We start from the raw sequence: 19,981 nt of genomic DNA, 5'->3' as shown, positions 1-19,981 counted from the left end.
TTGAGAAAGTGAAAGGGTGACAGGGTGAAAGAGGGAGAGAGAGAGAGAGAGAGAGCGAGCAAGACAGAAAGAGAAAGAAAGTGAGAGAGAGAGAAAGAAAGAAAGAAAGAAAGAAAGAACATGGCGTGATGAACTTATTCATCCGCCAGGGCTTTCAGACAAAAAGGTGCTCTAAAAGGATTCTTAAATGGTGACCAGAGATGCTCAGACACAGCCACAGGCACAGAAAACCTATTTCGGCCAATCACAGAGTGGCCATTTCCTCCAATCGCACATCTCCCCCACAGTCATGCAGGAAGTCAACAGCACACTTAACTAGGCCCAGATACGGAGCAGGTCATCACCAAAGGCTCAAGCCACTGAGCAAGTTACAGCATGATCAGGCCACTTTCATGCTGAGGATTTAATTTTGGGGGGGAATAGGCCTATGCAAAACACAGACACACACAGGGAGTTTAACAACTAGAGAAATAAAATGAGTCCTTTGTTCAGAAAGCTGTGGATCTGTCCACAGGTGCCAAGTGTCTCTTTAAAAGGGAGAACAAAAGCAAATGCCTTGGTTTTCATATCTTGTCAGGCACAATACGTTACTCGCAGTGGCCGGTCAAGGGACAAGTGTTGAAAATGGGCATGGATGATTCTTAACCCTGACGAATCTCCAGTTCATTTCTCTCTCGCCTGTGTCTGCAACTGTATCATGTTAAGATGGGTCAAGAGTAGCTAATCTTTCACTGCGTAGTCTTCAAGTGCATTTTTAAACAAGTGTAAGCAAAAATTTTGAAGCCAAAACAAACACTTTAAAAGAACTTAAACAGAGCAGAACAAATCGTAGATGTACTGGTTCATTAGGGACAGTGTGTCTCGCATAAGGATCCATCTTTTCATAAACATAATCTTGCAGCAGTTAAAGTAGCCTACACATGGGCAGGCTGACTCTAAATCGTGTCCATTAAGGTTCCATTACCCATTCATTAATGACCAGGTTGAGGTCACTGACAAAAGTTGACTGGTAAACATGTTAACGGTTAATTTGACAACGCTAAAGCCACAGTGGAGGTAACCGCTGCCACAGAGCTACGTTAACTTGCATTTGACGACAACCGTTTGGCGAGACACAACACAAAGTAACACCTCAGCATGGTACATTAGGTACGTTAGCTAAAATGAGTGTCCTCGGTAACTATAGACAAACTGTTTATAAACACAAAAACACAGCCTATCAATAGCAAGTCTGACATGTCCGCAATTACTTCAATTGCACATTACCGGCTGGAGCTATTTGTGAAAGTAACTGCAGCCAAAATCAACTGCTACCATCCAAAACCCACAAACAGGTGTAATTTTGGACTGTGCTGCTAAATCACCACTCATGATTTTAATCAGTAAGGATAAAGCCCGGCTTACTGTTCCAGATCACTATGAGGCAGAGAACACTTGATATGCACCTTCTAAATCAATCAATCAATCTCGCCACAATGCAACCATTATGACATGCGAGAAAACGATTTTAACTTGGAAAAGGTGACCGCTTTGTCTCTTGAAAACTGTGTCCAGCCTGTGCTGTCCCGATCTGGACGCAAATGCATCACTAGTTATCCTACAATCATCTCATCAAGCGCTGATTTAAACATCCAACAACCAAAGTAGTCTAGCATAACTAAGAGCAATCAGAACCTTCAGAATAATTAATCGATCGTTGGTATTAGTCACTGATTAGTAGATTCACTGATTAGAAGATCAGTAGCGCAAATCTCGCATCATTTAGGCCGCGGCTAAGTTTGGTCACGGTCCTGCAGATTCTTCCAAGCAGCATGCCGTGTGGGCCGCACATACGGCCCAGTCCACATTCTCCCAGGCTGAAAAAAGCAGCTCCCAAACCAACTGACCCAAACAATTAATCACTGTCAGCAGGCATCAGCCAGCCACTGCTCAGAGCTAGCACATTCAGGGCATGAGATCAGCAGAAAATGGCTACGGTTTGCTCTCTGCTTCTCCTTCAGCCTCCCAGCCTCCCAGCCTCCCTCCTTCTCTCTCTCCCTTTCTCTCTCACTCGCACACACACTTACTCTCTCTCTCTCCTCCCTCTGTTTGAGTTTATTTTGTGTTGTTCATGTGTTTGCACGCATGTGTGACAGAAAGAGAGAGAGGGAGAGAGAGAGAGAGAGAGAGACAAAGGACAAAGCAACTGTGACAGAAATGAAAGGCAAAAAGAGAGCAAAAAGGACACTGCCCTATTTCAGCACTTAAATTCCAACTTGCCACTGTAACCACAAAACCACTTAGCACACACTCTACTCCAGTATCGCTTTCTCACTAAGTAACACTTTGCCCACTTCCATCTCCAAACAGCCATGAAAACCACTAACAGCTGCTTAATCATATACCTCAAAACCACATTTCAAACTTTGCCTTTATTGAAGAGAGTCAAGACTGCCAGTCTTCTCAAAAAAACTGTCTGACTGCAAAATGTATGTGTCATCACACAGGCATCACCTGATTCTATTGTCTGATAGACTGAGTTTAACTGGTGAGCTGTGCTTTATTGATGACGGTGAGTCAAAGTTTCCATTGGGTACACTGCGGGTTACAGAACAGGCAGTAGAGGCCATGTCGTCATCGAACCGAACACAGGAAGTAGGCCGGCCTTTCAAACAGACTGGAATTTGGTTTAATTAACACTTCTGTTGGTTATTGGCCCACTTGAGAAGCACCGTCACAATTATGCAACAATTACAAAAAAAAAAAAAAAGGCATCACCCAGATGAGATGGCCTTTTGTCCAGACAACTGATTTCAGTAACAACACTCGACAGATATCTACTGTGAGCATAAATTATATTCAGCCCTGTAATTTAAGTGCAATGTAATGTCTGAGTGGATACCCACTCAGATATTATAGGGTTAGACTGAAGCAGCAAGTTGACATTGTGACATTAAACAACTGGAACCCAAATACACTTTAGAACTAGGATCAAGCTAATGTGTAAATACACAGTTCTTGGAGCCTCTTAACATAAAAAAAAGAGGTGAATATTACATGTCTCCTGCTCAACATGCAGAGGAAGAGGTATAATCGCCAATCACCCACCGAGAGAGCACCACTGCTTCCAAAAAAAAAAAAAAAACTCACACCGCCTGCTCACATTAGGCTAAGTGCTCTGGGAATAATGACCAAGACGACTTTCCAAATGCATCAACATCAAAATCCATTTAATCATTCACCACACCGTGTCTGTGCCCCCCCCCCCTCCCTTTTCCCCTCCTAATGCAATTCATTACTGAGAGAAAAGGAAACGTTTAATGAAATACACGATTAACTGAGATTGTGTGAGTAGCATCTGGAGACTCTGGCCTGTGGAGGCTAATATAAGCCGGGCCAGAATAGCTCTACGGATGCACTTTTGCCTGTTAATTTATTTCTTTACGGTCCATCAGGGGCTGAACAGTCACAGCAGTGTCAGGAGTATTCCAGACCGCTTGCAACGGTGACGCTCAAATGACACTCGGGTCCGATACAAGAATAGAGAAAGACAAAACAAAACAAAACAAAACACGGACCAACAAAAGACAAGGCTAACAAACGATTAATACTGTAGACTAGCGCTGAGATTTCAAACAGCAGTTTCAGTTGCACGGAAGCTCAGAATGAATACGAGAATGTAAAATCATTCATAAACCCAAGTAGCAGAGAGGCCAAGAGCGGTGAGATACACTCATCAGGCATTTCATGAATGACCTGTTTCTCAGAACAGACAGTGCGTGTAGTCAGTCAAGCCTCTCTAGAGAGGACTGCCAGGACCAAAAGAATAGCCACTTCATATTACATAAGATCATAAAATGTGGGGGCCCAAAGGATGAAAGGACAAAAACCGCTGAGAGGACTCAATGCATCTTTAGCGACCTGAACCCCTTGTCAACTTAAACCAAAGACAAGAAACATGGCAGCAGCATGGCAAAAATGACACTTTTGTTTTACAGATGCTGAGATTACAAAAAAAAAAAAAACGGTCCTAACCAAAGCGATGAAATAACATTAGACGTAGTTCATATTCCAACACCAATCATTTTCACTTGACCCTTTTCTATGCAGCTGCAGTGAGCAAAACCAGACTCAGAACAAAGAACTGAGCACGAGAATTAATCCGTCTCTTTGTTTTCAAGCATACAAAGCTTAAAGGAAAATCCAATTAAATGCCTCCAAGACATTTAGGGGCTGTAAAGGCGGCAAAATGGGAAAGGTTTCTCTGGCATAATAACCACAGGAAGCCTCTACCTGCATGACAAAATGATCAGAACATGACCTGATTCTCCCTGAGCTTCTTGGCTAAGGGTAGGCTTTGACAGCCATCCCTCCTGGGGGCGGGTCACTCCCCCTCAAGCTTTTGTTCAGAGTCTGATCTACCCCACCTTATTCTACTTTTCACCGGCTTATCAGGTCATTTTGATTGCTTGATTCATTTGTCCTGGTGCACTGCTGAAGCCAAGCCTGTATACCCAAAGACCCATATTCTTGTTCCTAGTCCGGTGCTAAACAACACGTTGCCTTGCAACATCAGGACAATATAACAAGTTCACGTGTGCTCAAAGTAGCCTCGAGTCACATCACACTGATAAGCAGTCAATTTTCAATGCAGGGGGATAAACAACAAAGCTGAAGTCAAAACACTACAATAACAAGAGAAGGCTGCATGCATACTGTAGGGAGTGATTAAATCCTGCATGAAAACAGCAAAATCATCAGAAAACCAAAGGACGTACCTGTGCGCTCAATGTATTCCACACACTTCTCAATGAACAACGGGATTGGTCGATCAGGGGTTACCAGGTTCTCCAAGGGCACACCAAAGTAGTTGCTTTCCCAGTTCCTTCGCGTGGGTGGATACAGAGGCTTAGTAGCCTTTGATTTTGTCTGTTTGAGAAGACAGGGGGCACATTACACACAAAGCATTCTGTTGTAATTTTCGGTTTACATCCTACAGTATGCCGCTCATTGGCGAGTTATGCACTCCAAACTGAACTGTGTTCCCTTTCTTGATCAACTCAAAAGTGTCCTCTTACAAACAGCAATGGAAAATATAAAAAAAAAAAAAAAGGTTTCAAAGGCAAGTCAAGATCTATTACTGTGAGAGCATCATTTGATGTATCTAAAGTGAGGAAAGAGCAGGTTCCTCATACTTTAAAATCTGAAAGGGAAAAAATCTTCAGACTGCAAATCGTCACGGATGTTCAGGGCATCAAAAGACGTTTCTAGCTTGGGCAAACTGTGCCAGCAAGCTTAAGCAGAATGAAAGGGAACGAGAAAATTCCAGAGTGTTTCCTCTATACTCTGGAATGCTGTCTTCAAATGCCTTTAACATCTGGTAACAGGCAGTCAAAGCTACCGTGGGATGCTCAGAAATTCTTCCACTGTATCTCGCATCCTCTCCACTTCAACATCAGAAAGAGCTGACAACAGAATGGCATTCTGAGTGCCGCTAGAGCATTCTCAAAACAACTGTTAAAAGTACTAAAAAAACCAACTAAAAGAGTAGCACTTGTGTCAGTGAAAATCATAACATGTAAGGTGATAAAACAGTGCATATATTTAATCATAGGCTACTCTTATTTCAGTTTAAGAAGACAAAATTTCAACCTCCATATTAACCTTCAAAACAATAAAGCACTTACATCAGATTTTGTGATTCGTTCAAAATAATGAAGAAAAACACACAGCTCACCTTTTTGGGTTCCTTGGTCTTTGGTGCCTTCTTCTTCTTCGATTTCTTGTCATCCTGCTCTGGGTCAGAAGTGATGGCTGGGTTGTCTATCCCCACCTTCCAGGGATCCACAGGAGAGAGCAAGGGGTCTTCCTCGCTGCACCGATGACCCCTGCCCTTCTTCTTCTTCTGCGACGCTGGCCCCGACTCGTCGTCGCTGACGTCAGAGTGAACGCGTCTGTGGTAGGCTTTCGTCTTGCTGAAGAGGATCTTCGAACGGTGCTTGTACTTAGAAGGTCTCCTGCTGCACTGGGACTTGGACAGACGGTCGATGCCGTTCTCCTCTTCGCCGTGCAAGACGTGAAGCCCGCCGAACGAGTTACGCATCTTGACGATCCGGCTGTGGGTGTCCTCCGGGACGGCGTAAATATCATCGTTTAAGCCCTTTGATTTAAGGAGTGTGTCAGCCGGCTCCGCGTAATTGTCGGACGACTCAAGGTCCTCAGCATGGGCCATTGGTCCTCGCGTCCTTCGGGTGCTCCTCATGCCCGCCTCGATGGTCTTTAGAAGGTTGGGGTCAAGCTTCTTCACGCTAGGTTTCGGCAGAACAGGCTTGGGTCTCACTGGGGGAGGCACTTTGTGGTTGCGTTCGTGATCACCAACAGGTGTGCTGTGGACAGGGTACTCATTCCCTTCCAGGTCAATTCTGTACTTGGTGCGATCGCTGGGCGTGGGCAGCAGCTGTACATCATCCCCAATGGGGCTGTAAGGCGGCGGACCTTCCCCATCCTCCTCAGAGTCAGGGTAATAACTGTACGCAGGCGAGTGGCTGTGTGGAGACTGTGGAAAGACTTCCTCAGTGGCGCCGGTCCCATCCCTGGTGTTGTCAAACATGAAGGAGCTCTCAATGCTGCTCTTCTTCTCGAGTACCTCATTGAAAAAAGGTGTGAATACCTCTGTTTGACGGTGGTACTGAGATAAAGAGTAGAGTGCTGTAAATTTAGCCGTGATTTCCGTAGCAATGTGCTCCCCTTCAGTCATCAGCTCCTTGATGGCCTCGTTCTCAAAGAAATCAGCCTGGCTGTCTGTGATGGCCACCATTTGGACTGGGATGACATCTTGGACCTCTGCCAAGAAAGCCCTCAGCATAGCCATGGAGGCCTTTCGTTTTGCTGAGTAAACGAGAATGTAACCGTGGACCAATTCGTCCTTCCTGATTCCGATCGAGGAGTGGTACGAGAGGACGGTGACCTGTATTCGTCTGCGGCTGTCGCCTATGATTTTATCGAGAATCAGGGTGTTGCTTTGACCAGGCTGACCGGCACTGCACGAGTGCGAGTCCAGAAAAGGCGAGAGAATGAGATCCACGCTGAATGGATCTCCGCACATGGCACACATAACGATGCGCAAATCTGTCTCGGACAGATCTTTGATGGAGGGTGCGGGGCACATCACGTCAAAGTTGTGCTTCAGCCCCTCCAGAACGGCTCTGAGAGCCTGTTTTATTTGGGACTCGTTAAATTTGCGTGGGAAGGTACCAGAGGGTATATCTACAAAGGTGCACTGTAATTTGTTGGCAAGCTGTTGGCCTTGATGCCTCAAAATAGGCATGTTTTTGCAAACACTGTCTCTCTGGTTTGCCAGAATGAGGATAAATGGCAAAGGCTGGGCGAATCTGTCTCTTCTGCTCTGAGCCATCTCTGCTCGAATTCGGCTAATGCATTCACCAATAATATTAAGCGACTCTATTGAGCTGAAGACACAGAAGCACCCGTGAGGTTTAAACGTTGATGCCAAGGAATGGCTCAAAAACAACGCAGAATTGACATCAAACGGTTTAAGGTCCAATTCATAAATTTTCCCATCTAGAGTATACTCGTCATCTGTGGACTGAGCTCTGATTTCATTAGCGAGTTCCTGAGCCAATCCCTCTCTGCCCAGGAGAAATAAATTGATTTTATCGATATTGGCACTGTTATAGTAGAGATTGGAACGACCATGGTCCAGCTGAACCAGCCTATTTGCAAGGACCTGCTCGACTTTCAGATCCACACAACCAACACCACTCAGGCATGTCTCCTTTGTGGGGTGATACACAAACCCAATGTGCTTCAATAAGAGAGACTCTCTATCTGGGGCAAGTTTCTGTAGAGCTCTGTATCTGGGTTCCTCATTGAGTACAGTGTGGATCTCACTCATCTTGTCACAGCTTGGGGTGGCATTTAAATCCAGGTCGTAAAACAGCTCAGCATGTTCAAAAAGCATTTCCTGAAATTCCTCTTTGGCCCTTTCAACTATTTCCTGCTGATGCCGACTGTAAACATCCCTGCGATCGGATTCACTGATATACTTGTAAGCCTCGTCCTCCATGACAAAACACATGACTTCTTCCCAGGGCTGTCCCGGACTAATGAAATGCACCCGTTCCAGAGTCTTCTTGAATTTTTCCTTCATCTCCAGCCGCCTCTTTTCTGAGATCAAATGCTGGACGTGGTTTTGATATATCCTCTCTCCTTCGAAGGTTTTGAGGATATCAAAGGGCACTCTCCTGTCATTGATTTTGTCAATGTGATCCGTCTCATCCCATGGGGTCTGCTCCAACACAACAAACCAGTACTGAAATTCAGGCCTACTCTTAATGAGGTTCTGTGCCTCTATCCAACTGAGGTGCTCGATTTCCTCGAGGTTGTTAAGTAAGTTATTGAGAATTTTTGGCAGACTGGAGAGATACTCATCTCTCCTTTTCTTGATATGTTCCTGTTTGAGCTGCTCAGTGTGCTTTGAGAAGGTGTTTCGGGCTTTTCTGGTGCCCTCCAAGTTGATGTATTCCTCATAGTCTGGGTGGTTTTTTAATGAATTGCTAACCGTTTTCCAGTTTGTGTGATAATCTCGGACAGTCTGTACAATGAGCTTTTCAAACCTGTCTGTGACAGAGGCCACTAACTGTCTCTGAGATTTGTATGCCTCCAAGTACGGGATGGTTTTGGGTTTGCCTCGTGTTTTGTCCATCTGCTGGGTCAGAGCGTTAAAACAGAGGTCTACGTTAACAGACGACCGAGCGGATGTTTCAACCACCAGGAGGTTCTTTTTATTTGCAGCGAAAGCCTGGACATCCCTTAAGTATTGCTCTATACACTCGTCACATTTTGTTGCAGCGATGATAATAGGCTTTTTTGACTTGGCTATCTGAGAGTAAAGATTATTGACAAATTTCATCTGATCATCAAATTTTCTATTGCATCCTTTGCTAACGTCTATGCACAGGACAAAACCGTCAATGTTCAGCTTCCCGTCAGGCATTTGTTTCTGTTCAAAGTCCTGCTCCAGGCCGAGCTGGTCTGTGCAAATGTACATCAATTTCTCCGCGGACTGCAGCTTTGACGCCGCAGCCCGCTTAGTGTAGGGCTGCAAGTTTGTGCTGCGATGGGGCAAAAACGTTTGATCATCGATAAACTCAGTCTGTTCGATGACGTGTATTTTATACTCGAGGCCATCGTCCCCTCTGTGTAACACTTCGCCCCAATAGAGGAAATGATCATTATTCACCACACGTCCTCCAAAGTCAATTGTGCTCAACACAGAAGTGTGCTCTGAGTAATAGCTGTCCGCGCTGGGGCGTACGTATCTGTTGCATAGGCAGGATTTGCCCACACCACAGTTACCCTTCTCTTTCTCTGTCCCTGAGAGCCCAACAACACTGACAGCATATGCTGGAGGGCGGGGCTCCTTGTTCTTGGCCATTATGCTCCCCCTCTCATTGCCTTGACACTTTCAGCAAAAGTTTGCCAGGAGGGCACAGCTCTGATTCCATTGGTTAGTTAAGGTGTCCCTCCATGTCTTGCTCCAGACCTGGTCCCGCCCACTTCACGATCAGCCAGTTTGGGGCAGTTGCTTCTTCTCTTCTTATCACCTTCCTGGAAAACAACAAAAAATTTTTTTTAAAAAAGATCATGCCTGAATTACAGGCCAAACAAACGACTGAACTCATTTCACTGTAAAAATCACTTTGGAATTCTTGCATCCCCAGAGACAGAAACGTTATTTTGGCCAAACTAAGTAAAAAAAAAAAAGGAAATAATTATCTTCCAACAGCAATTTCAACATATGATAGGCCAAACCCATACAAATGCTTCCAGAGCAGTGATTAGTGACAAATCTGCGAAACTGTGTTGGCTTTGGTACTGATGACAAGCCTGTGTTCTCTGGGTAGAATTTAAAGCCTAAATTATTTTAACTCAGGCAAAAATGAATAAACAATGAAAAGACAAATGGAAAAAAAATGTTGACTCAGTTTAACAGAGCGCTGAAATCAAACATCAGCTTATCTGCATTACAGACCTACAGCACAGATCACAATGTAATTAGGCTAAATTTCATGGATTTCTGGTAACCTCCAATGGCTTAAGACAGAACTCTAAAGCCTATGAAAATACAAGGTGAACAAACACTGTTCTCGTAAAGTCTGCCTCTCTGCCTTTGCTTGTACCAATGACTCTGATGAAAAAAAATAAATAAATACTGCATGAATACAATTTGTGCTGAAAATACTTATAACCTCAACCTTTAAGAGGCACTGACCCAAAAATGCATTAGCCAAGCAATAAAAAAAATCCAGGCCCCATCAGCAGCAGCCTACAAATTTGTAATTTGGAATGAACTGAGCCTCAAGGAACCAGTTAACACCTGAATAATCCTTTCAGAGAAAGCAAATCAAGACAATATCTTTGAAGCAAATGATGCTCCATGGACACTCTCTATTGCAAAGGGTCAAATGAAAACACAACACAGCTCTACAAAAAGAAAATTCACTCTCTTCTACTCTTTTACAAACACAACACACAGACATAGCGAATCTAAGATTGAGTGTTTTATTATTCCAAAACACATGATTGTGTTTTATCAGTACCCCAGATATTATGCAAATACGTTAGTCTTTGGTTAGGATTACAGATACTAAATCGAAGATTAAAAAAAAACTTTCTTTCAACCCTTGTTAACTATCCAAAGAATAGCTTGCAGGTGCAGTTGCTTTGTTTTACAAGCCTACCACTTAAAAGCAAGTCTGGATGTTCAATTACGATCTTATTAAAATGTAATCAAATCAGAGGGTGTTTAATCAGTTTGTGGCACGCTAACTCATTTGTAAACTACTTATAACATCTTTCAGAGCTCCTTTAAAAAATGTGACATTTAAAATAGGATTTTAGGGCTACATCTCAAGCTTGTGCCAACCATCTCTATCCAAAAACCAAGTCAATGCCATCTGCCACTAGCATTTGGGCTTTATACATTATGATGCACTCTGCCAAGTCTGAACAACGATCAACGCAATCCTTAACTAATCTGATCCACCAATCACCTCACGAACAACCGCCAAATTTCTGTAAAATTTAAGTCGATTAAAATAATAAAAAGGAATGGAAACCCATAGCGTGATCCATACTGAGAGACTGTTATTTTAGAAAAACTACTACAAAATCGGTTTTACGGTCCGTTTAGAGCATGACTAAACGTTCGTTCCCGAGGACGTAGAGCAGGTGGACAATGTTCTCCGAAAAGCGTATTCCAGAGGTCATCTGTAATTTCCTTGTTAGTTGCTTCAAGATGGCTACTGTCAGAACAACTCCAAATATGACAGTATGAAAGATGATTTAATGCAGCTGACAAACACAATTTTTGATCCTTTTACGATATAGAGGCAGTCATACTTACGTTGCAAACACACTCGATACTTTCAAACAGACATTAATTTTCTGTCAATATACTCCAGTGTAGAAAGGTGGCAGTAAGCACCTTATCAATCAGTGTAAATAATATGACGGGACTTTTACTGCAATTGGTTTGTGATATGTAAATCTGATAAGATGTAACGGATTGCTGGAAACCACCGGTATTACCACGGATAAAATCTATCATTATCTACATCGGTTGCGCAAAAGTATGCGAACAAACGACTTGTAAAGACAGATTCTAAGATGCTTTAAAGGACAGTTAAAAGTACACATGCAATCATTTATCTAAATATGCACAAAGCTAAAGTGGTTTACCCCACGTCTTTTGGATGATTTTTTACACATCTGCGATCTTTACCAATGTATCAGAGTCCGCAGGAACAGAAATGACATTATCTGGTAATATATGTTCGGGGAACTAATGAAGTCCATAGTACTAGAGGCTGGTGAGGGTGAGTGATATAAGTAACGTTATAGCTTCACTTACTTTTCCTATTCCTTACCAACTAATATTAACCGGTGAGAATGAGACTCCGTCATCCGCTCTGACAGGCTAGCGTTTGGTCATTGAACTTATTCACTACACTTGCTTGAGAACATCGCAGGATGACATAATGCTTTTCTTTGGCTAGTGAGCTAGTAAACGGACTTACTGGTCAGACAAACGAGGAAGCTAGCGTGGTAGAGCTAGCCAGATAACCCAAATAGGTGGCATTGAATGAGCTAAGTTGTTCGATGTTTCAAGCTAGTTGTTATGAGAGAATTTTCTCCTTTAGAGTCGCGCGGTAAACAGAAGTTGTCCATAATTAACATTAACAAGCAACTGAGTATTATCTATGATATTTAGTTTGTTAACGAGTGATTACCACAGGGGCCTTGCCCCGAATCGAGGCAAGACGCTCTCTCTCAGCTAGCTAGCTAAACTTAGCCCAGCGTTACACCACACTGTGATAATGGAACAATACACTCCAAATGGCAACTGTTAAAATGCATATTTAACTATTTGAGATATACTACACGACTAGGCTTAGCTTGTTTGAGGCAGACAAAAACGAAAGAAATATGGAAAGTCTTGTGCAGACAGCACTAAAGAAAGTAAGAGCACTCCTTTCCAAATACATTCCCCTACCTAACATGGTCGCTCCCAGCTCCCGACACCACGGAAAAGATGTAGCAATCCAAGTATTTTTTTTAATTTCCACTAATTCGATCTTAAAACAGTTATCGTGTGTTTTCTTTGGCCGTAAACATACGGTGTATCCTTTGAAATTCTCAAGAAGAGGGTTTTTCATCTATTTTTTCACAATATCAGTGGTATGCGTGTAATCCGAGTCCCACTCCCTCCCCTCTCATTCCAATCGGTAATGGCGACGGATAGATCCTGCTCTCTCACTCACTCTCTCCCCAGTAACTTTTCCATTCCCTTCACTGCGGGGGCGCGTCGCGCGTTCATGTTTGCAACACAATCCCATAACACCTAATTGGTAGGCTCCTGCTATTCTTATCGGTATATAATTTTTTCCCCCCACTATATTTAACATTTTTGGAATCTTAAGCCTTCCTTTTTAGAGCTATCGTTTGAATTATTTTTATTTGTTATACACAGCTATCAATCACTAATAAAACACTCAACTAATCATTTTGTCTATCTATCTATCTATCTATCTATCTGTCTGTCTGTCTGTCTGTCTGTCTGTCTGTCTGTCTGTGTCCATCTGACGGTGTCTGTCTATCTAATTACTTTGTAATTTTTACAAATACAAAAATTAATTCATGTGATTCAGCAGTATATCAGATGTCCATCAAATTGAATTTCATGGGGCTACATTTAACTTGTAATTTTAAACTGAAGGGCATGACTGGTGAGGTTAAGAGGAAAATTAATTGGATTTCTGGAATAATGCCATGTCAGATTCCAGAACTGTATTTTTGCCCGAGGGCTTCACTTTCAACAGTCACCGAGAGGATTTTAAGTACATTTACCAAACCTTGTTTGCACAGCTCTTGCATTTAGCCCGGTTTGCAGGGAAATGTGGTGCTGCAATTCTTCAGACAATCACTAGACAATAAACATGTAAACAGATATAGCATTAAATCAAATTACACCACTAGGTTGAGTGATTCTGCCAGATTTAACAGGGCATAAAATCATTATGGTGAACACTAAAGTATATTAGTTTATCAGCTAGATGGATAATGCAATCATGATCCTCTATGGAGCTATACAGCTTCAGGCTATGCAACTGCCTGATATAAAGACAAAGTTACAATAGGAAGCAGTGCAGTGAAATCCAGAAGAGAAAGGGAGACTACAATGCCATGCCTCACAACAGTTTTCATTAAAGCCTGTTTTACAAGTTCAGAATAAGTGCTTCTTCAAAATGTCTTCACTCAAATTCTCTATAAGGGTTATCTAAAAAAAAATCAGATATTTATGATGAAGCATTTAAACAAATTTCACATAGAAACAACACATTTAGAAACTGATACATTCACTTGAAACGTGGCCAATATATTTTTTTCTCTCTCTCAGCTTTTAATGAGTAAATATTAAAACTATTACTATTACTGTTGTAATATTTAAGACCCAGACTGGGCCCTGTAATATAATACTGCTTGGATTTGCTCAATCATGCCTACATCTCTTTAAAAAAAAAAATTTCAGCAGAACATTTCTGTTTTGCTTTATGCTCTATGGAGCATTTGTTTCTAAATTTGAGGCTGGAAGCCTGAGCACCATTGTTCGGAGCTGTTTGGGTGTGGGTTCAGCTGTCTCTCTGCAATTCAAATACAACAAAACACCCTGGGACAAGCAGGAAGCCCTGTCCTCTGCTGTTTACACTGACTCTTTTTCTCAGGTTTGCTTTTTTTTTTTTTTTTGGTGCTTTTTTTTCTTTCTTTCTTTCTCTCTTTCTTTCTTTTTTTTTTTTTTTTAACGTGTTGCTCGGATGGAGGAGCGTGTTGTGAAACATACACTCCAAAATGAGAGTTTTCCTCTTGTTCTGTCTGACAAATCACTTAAACAAGTGGGAGTTTGATGGGAGATCTCTGATTTATAGCTTCAGCTTTCACCATCAATCAGTATGAACAGGGAAAAGAAATTGCAGTCTTGAGCCTGCTCTCGGCTTCAAAAACATGCTGTTAACTCAGCTTTTAGACGTCCACACTGGTGTGCATCCGGCACGTTCAAAGGTCAGTTGGTAAAAATGACGTGTTGTGTCATTGTTGTGTCATTTGATGCAATAAAATATAATTACTGAGCGACAGAGGGCACTGAGTAAAGACAACGTTTTTATTTACGGTTCGTTCCCCTGGTGCTGTGAGAATGCGTAGCTCACACAGGTCCTGTCCGGCGAAGCATTAATGAAAAATAAAAATGACTTCAGACTCCATGGAAACTCGTAAGTCAGCTTAAAAGGTGGAGTACATTTCAGTGTAAAAAAAAAAATAAATGAATGAATGCATTTTTTTTTTTATAATGTGAAAATCAATAAATATGAACTGGATGTTCAATATCATGACTGTTATATATAATATCCTCTGTTTGTATCAATAGAATCTGTTTATGACCTTATTCAAGTCAGAGTCTTCATAAAAAATACAGAATAGGTCACTGAAACAAATACAAACCATTAACATATATAGAAAGTTTATCACATGCCCACACTGTGGCCTGAGTGTGATCAAAGACGTGTCAATTTAAATCATTCTCTAAAGCAGAGATTGTGAGTAGACTTCATGACACACAACATCACTGTTTAACAAAGTGTGAAGTTTGAAAATAAATCTGGTTTCCAATAAAAAAGTTTTTCTAATGACCTGTTGTGTACAGTATCTGTCACTGCTTACTGTAAAATCACATATTTTACTCCTCTTCTCAAAGTGAGTCAGTCCATTCTGTTACCCTGTAGTGATTCAGGTATCATTAGAGTTCTATGAGCTCGATGTGTCAAAACCTGTTATAAACCAGTGATAATTATTGTCTAAGAAATGTGATCACCAGCAGTTTCATTTTCTCCAAAGTCATTCAATAGAAACTTGATGAACCAGCAATGGAAAGTGTGATGTGTACTCCCGATGTCAAAAAAAAAGACTTGAGAAGATTAACTAGAATATTACATCATACAGAGAAGTGTATATTCATATTTGACATTCAAATATCACTGACAGAAGCGTAACCACAATCTCTGGGCACCAACGATGTCCTTAAAGGGCACTGATTTATATCTGAAGTCACCTGCATTAGATTGTGATCAGATCAACATATCCACACGAATACAGACATATTAATGCTATATGATTCTCAGAACAAATTGGACTGCTGAAAGACTCGTTTTATTCAAGAACTGCAGGAGATGTTTTTCTTTGCGTGTGTGTGTGTGTGTATGTGTATGCTCATCAGGCTAGCTGGTACTTGCTCTTCTGGCTCCTTTCTATCACAGGCCTTGAGGCGCTATGCAAATGTAGTCTGTGTTCTGCTCAGAAAGGGGGCCACTCAAATGGCCAGCGTTATCAACAGCAGAGCGTGGATCAGGTTTGCCTTTATCTGTCCGCAGCAGTAGGCTGCTGTTTCCCCTTTGAGAGAAAAAAAACCGCCGCTGGATCACCGAATGTAATCCATCAAAGGTTGAGGGTTTCTGTAGGGGGAAAAAGAAGACTGATAAAGATAGATATAGATATGAAGTTCATTTTACATATGCTGTACTATACAGGGTATGTTCAGGAAATAAGAACACCAATATGTTCTACAGACAAGCTAGTCGGTTTCTGTGAGGGCATATGAATTGTGAAACATTGAATAGTCAAAACCTCAAAGCTTACACTGGGAAATATGCCCTACCCATTTTATACCACATGCAGTAACATGCAAAACTCTACTTTGTAAGAATTGGTTTGGCTTTATAGTATACAGAATATATTACATACACTACACAGTGTGTAGTGTATGTAATAAATCCTTTCTTTTGTCACAGCACCTTCCATTATCATCATTTTGGGAGGTTTTGTCTGTTTTAGAGATGCCCTGTAGCCTGAGTGGGAGGCTACTTTGCTATGGGCAATCCCATGTCAATTTTGTATGCAGGGCTAGCATGCAGCTCTTGTCCTCTCTGCCAAGGGAACGGTGTCAAGTTATCGCTATGGCAACTCCAGCTTTATGTTTAATTGAACCCCGAGGCAAGTATCGTCTGTGGGTCTGTCCATCTAGCCTCTGGGCTTTGCCTTACACTCTCGCACCTCGGGCTGCAGACAGCGTGGAGCTGAGAGCCGCTGTGGCCCACATTAATTAATGTGGCCCGGTCTCTGGACCACTCACCTAGAGGACGCTGCAGACATCAAAAGCCCAGCAGTCTACCTCACAGCTGCCTCCACCTGTCTGTCTGTCCCTCTGTCTGGATATCTGCCTTTCCTCAAATCTCCCCTCTCTTTTTTTTCTTCAGGATCATGAATTATTTACCACCCCAACAGCACACACACCCACCCACACTCACACACACACACACACCCCAACCCAAATCTCCCTCTGACTTCCCTTAGATGTGTTCTATATCTGCCAACTGTGCTAGAAAGTCTGTGCTCTGAACGGAGGCAATACTGTCCTGCCCCCTTTTGTGTTCTGTCGCCTAGCCACGGAAAAACAGTCAAGGCCAGGGATCTCTCGCTGCAGTGCGGTTTTGTCGGGTTATTATTGTGAATGGCTGAATATGGCTTTTGTTGAAAGTCATCCTTAGCCTGTGTTTCTTGAGTGAGTGAGTAAGAGTTACTAAGAATGTTATTCACAGTCATTAAGCACCTCCCAGGCCAACATTACTTACTTACTGTTTTTTTACTTTTACTGTATTTTTTTTTTTTTTTTTTCAAACAATACATCTTTGTCTGAGGTCATTGAATTCTCTCAAACTTAGGAACTGCTGTTGAATGCAGACTGTAGTTCTGACTGAAGTTGGGGGTCTGATAGCCCGTAACCCCCCACACCAGTGATGAAGCACAATTGGAACCAGCTGCTACTATTTACCCAGCGCGGCACCACAGCTGGATTGCCATGGCAACAGGTCCACGCTTTGGTCTCATGGGCGGGGTAGGGTTCCTGAGGTCACAAGAGATGGATGGGGCCACATATTAGAGAGAGGGGACTTATGGGAAATCTGTTATTTCTTAGAACACGCTCATGTGGTGTCACAGACGCCTAAGTACATTTATACTGGCCTCATTCTGAGTTTTGAATTACTCTGCTAATTATACAATACGATTATATAACAGACTATTGTACAGCACTGCTGATGTAAAATCTAAGAGTTATCACTCTATTTTACAGACTACTCAGAATGACTCGCGTTCCGAACAATCTTTAATTTTTTTTTTTTTTACAGCTGATTCTAGAAAGTGAAAATATTCAAATAAAGGACAAGATTACTGCTCTTTCTACATTCCCCTCCCTGTCCATTCATTCCTCTTTATTTTTGGCTCACGGGAAGTGTTTTTTATAACAATGGAGAGTTGTATTTCATTTAGACCAAACTGACAAGACTTGGGAGAATGGCTGAACCAAGGCACGGTGTAATTCGAGGGTATGGTGTCTTGCAAAGACAAATATAGACTTTTTTTTTTCTTTTTTTTTTAAATTTCATAGCCTACTGTATAACAGTCCGTATTATGCAGCACTTCTCAGACAGAATCCTTCAAATGTAGATTTTATGAAGATATATTTAAAATGAGCCAAAGGCATATCCTACTACTTTAATAATCCAGGGCTCTGAAAGCCATACTTAAGATAATCTCAATCAATAATACATACTTACCTCTTGTATAATATATGTGAAAATCACCACTTTAAACAAGTTTTTAAAGGAACGGAAGACTTTCATATGTACAGAACACCCTACAGGACTTCTTTATGAGAGATTCAAATAGAATATATTTCAAAGCTAACAACAAGCATCCACAAACCATTCCCTGTTTTTTACATCAAAAATAGTCCCCTATCTTAATTCATTATTGAAGTAGTATTATCAGCCTTTATACGTTCTGCACAGAGCTCAGGTGACACTGAAACCAGACACCCTCTCTCTTCTCTAGAGCTGGGCAACTGCCTCATTTAATTATTGATTTTCTCTCATAGCCCAAGGAAGTAGAACACTCTCCATGGATATCCTGTGCTGTGCTTACTGCATAGGACAAAATGTGAGGGCTTTTTATATATCTGCATAATTATCAGTATTATATTATGTCTCTCTCTCTCTATATATATATATATATACATACATACATACATATACACACACACACACACACACACACACATATATATGTATATATATATATATATATATATATATATATACACACACAAAATACATATAACTGACAATGATGCAGAGATGCTGAAATACGCCATAGAAATCCCCATCCCAGACAGAAAGCACGTCTTCTTTAATAACTTTGTCTTATCATGCTGCTTTCATGGGAGGTTTTCATGTTTCTGCCATGTCATGTTAGAACAATCCGCCTTGTGCCAATCACACTCAAGGGGGGAAAAAAACAACAACTTCGGAAACACAGTTTCTTTTTCTTTCATTTCTGGGACAACTCAGTTTAAAAGACGAGGCCAGAGCCGTCATGTCATATCCTAACCTAACATATTTCATGAAACGTTAAAGCAATAAATGTAGCAAAGCTCTGTTGGTATCATAGACATACAACCACACAAATCACTAAGCATAAGAGTCATCAATCACTTTGACCTTGATTGGTCATTGGTTAAAAAAAGGTGCGCTTAGTGAAACAGCCAAGTTGTTTCATGCAGCCCATGCCGCCGTCTATGACGTCTACCATTCTGGCCAGGGTTGCCAATCTGCAAATTTCGGTTTATACCAATGGGAATTCCTGATTTAGGGCATTGATATTGACATGCTGTATTCCTGTGCCCATGATACAAGATACAGATGTAACAGAACGAAGGTTTGGACTCAACCTCGTTTAGTGAAGTACCCTGTTATGCTTTAGGATCTGGCAGCATAGCTAAATATGCGTCTGTATCATCTGACATTTTCGACTGACCGAGACATTGATCTATGTTCTTGTTAGTCAATGCACGTGAATGGAAATAGTCAATTATCTGTGTGAGCGTGTGTGCTCATTGGTAGGGATTAAATAGCACTGAAATCCAGACCGAATCGCCACATGGAAATGAATGGATTCTTAGACTTGATGCTGTCATGGGATATTTTTATACGAGATTTCCTCACGAATTTAAGAATAGGTTCAAATTTAACTTTTTAGTTTAGGCTTGTGCATGAACGGAAGGTCGGAAAATCCGCTGTGGATGCTCATGGAATTATTCAGTCACATTCACATGAGTGAGGAACATAACGTAACAATATGTCTAAAAAAGAGCCATATGAATCTGGCATGCACAGTTTTCAGGAGACATAGAATAGTTGATTGAAGTAAAAGGGTGAATTCCTTAGCAACCTTTCTCATGTAAAGACAGATTTTGTTCAACACACCCACTGCATTACTTAATCACAACAGAATTTAAAGTAAATTTAATAAAGAT

At 41.6% G+C, this 19,981-nt stretch overlaps 1 protein-coding gene across 1 annotated transcript in view; it reads right to left on the bottom strand.

Moving 5' to 3' along the window:
• The window catches only part of arhgap5 (Rho GTPase activating protein 5), a 29,004-nt gene extending 16,244 nt beyond the window's left edge, over nt 1-12,760 (bottom strand). The window contains exons 1-3 of the mRNA XM_030773254.1: nt 12,557-12,760; nt 5,717-9,609; nt 4,758-4,908 (exon numbers count right to left, since the gene is read on the bottom strand). Coding sequence (XP_030629114.1) covers nt 4,758-4,908; nt 5,717-9,436 — 3,871 coding nt within the window. The 5' untranslated portion in view covers nt 9,437-9,609; nt 12,557-12,760. The remainder of the gene's footprint in view (nt 1-4,757; nt 4,909-5,716; nt 9,610-12,556) is intronic.
• Nucleotides 12,761-19,981: the final 7,221 nt, after the last annotated feature.

The sequence above is a fragment of the Chanos chanos genome, chromosome 1 (genome assembly GCF_902362185.1).
Source record: "Chanos chanos chromosome 1, fChaCha1.1, whole genome shotgun sequence".
NCBI classification, from domain to species: domain Eukaryota; kingdom Metazoa; phylum Chordata; class Actinopteri; order Gonorynchiformes; family Chanidae; genus Chanos; species Chanos chanos.
Note: the sequence above shows the minus strand (reverse complement) of the source record. Positions and strands in the feature narration are given on the sequence as shown.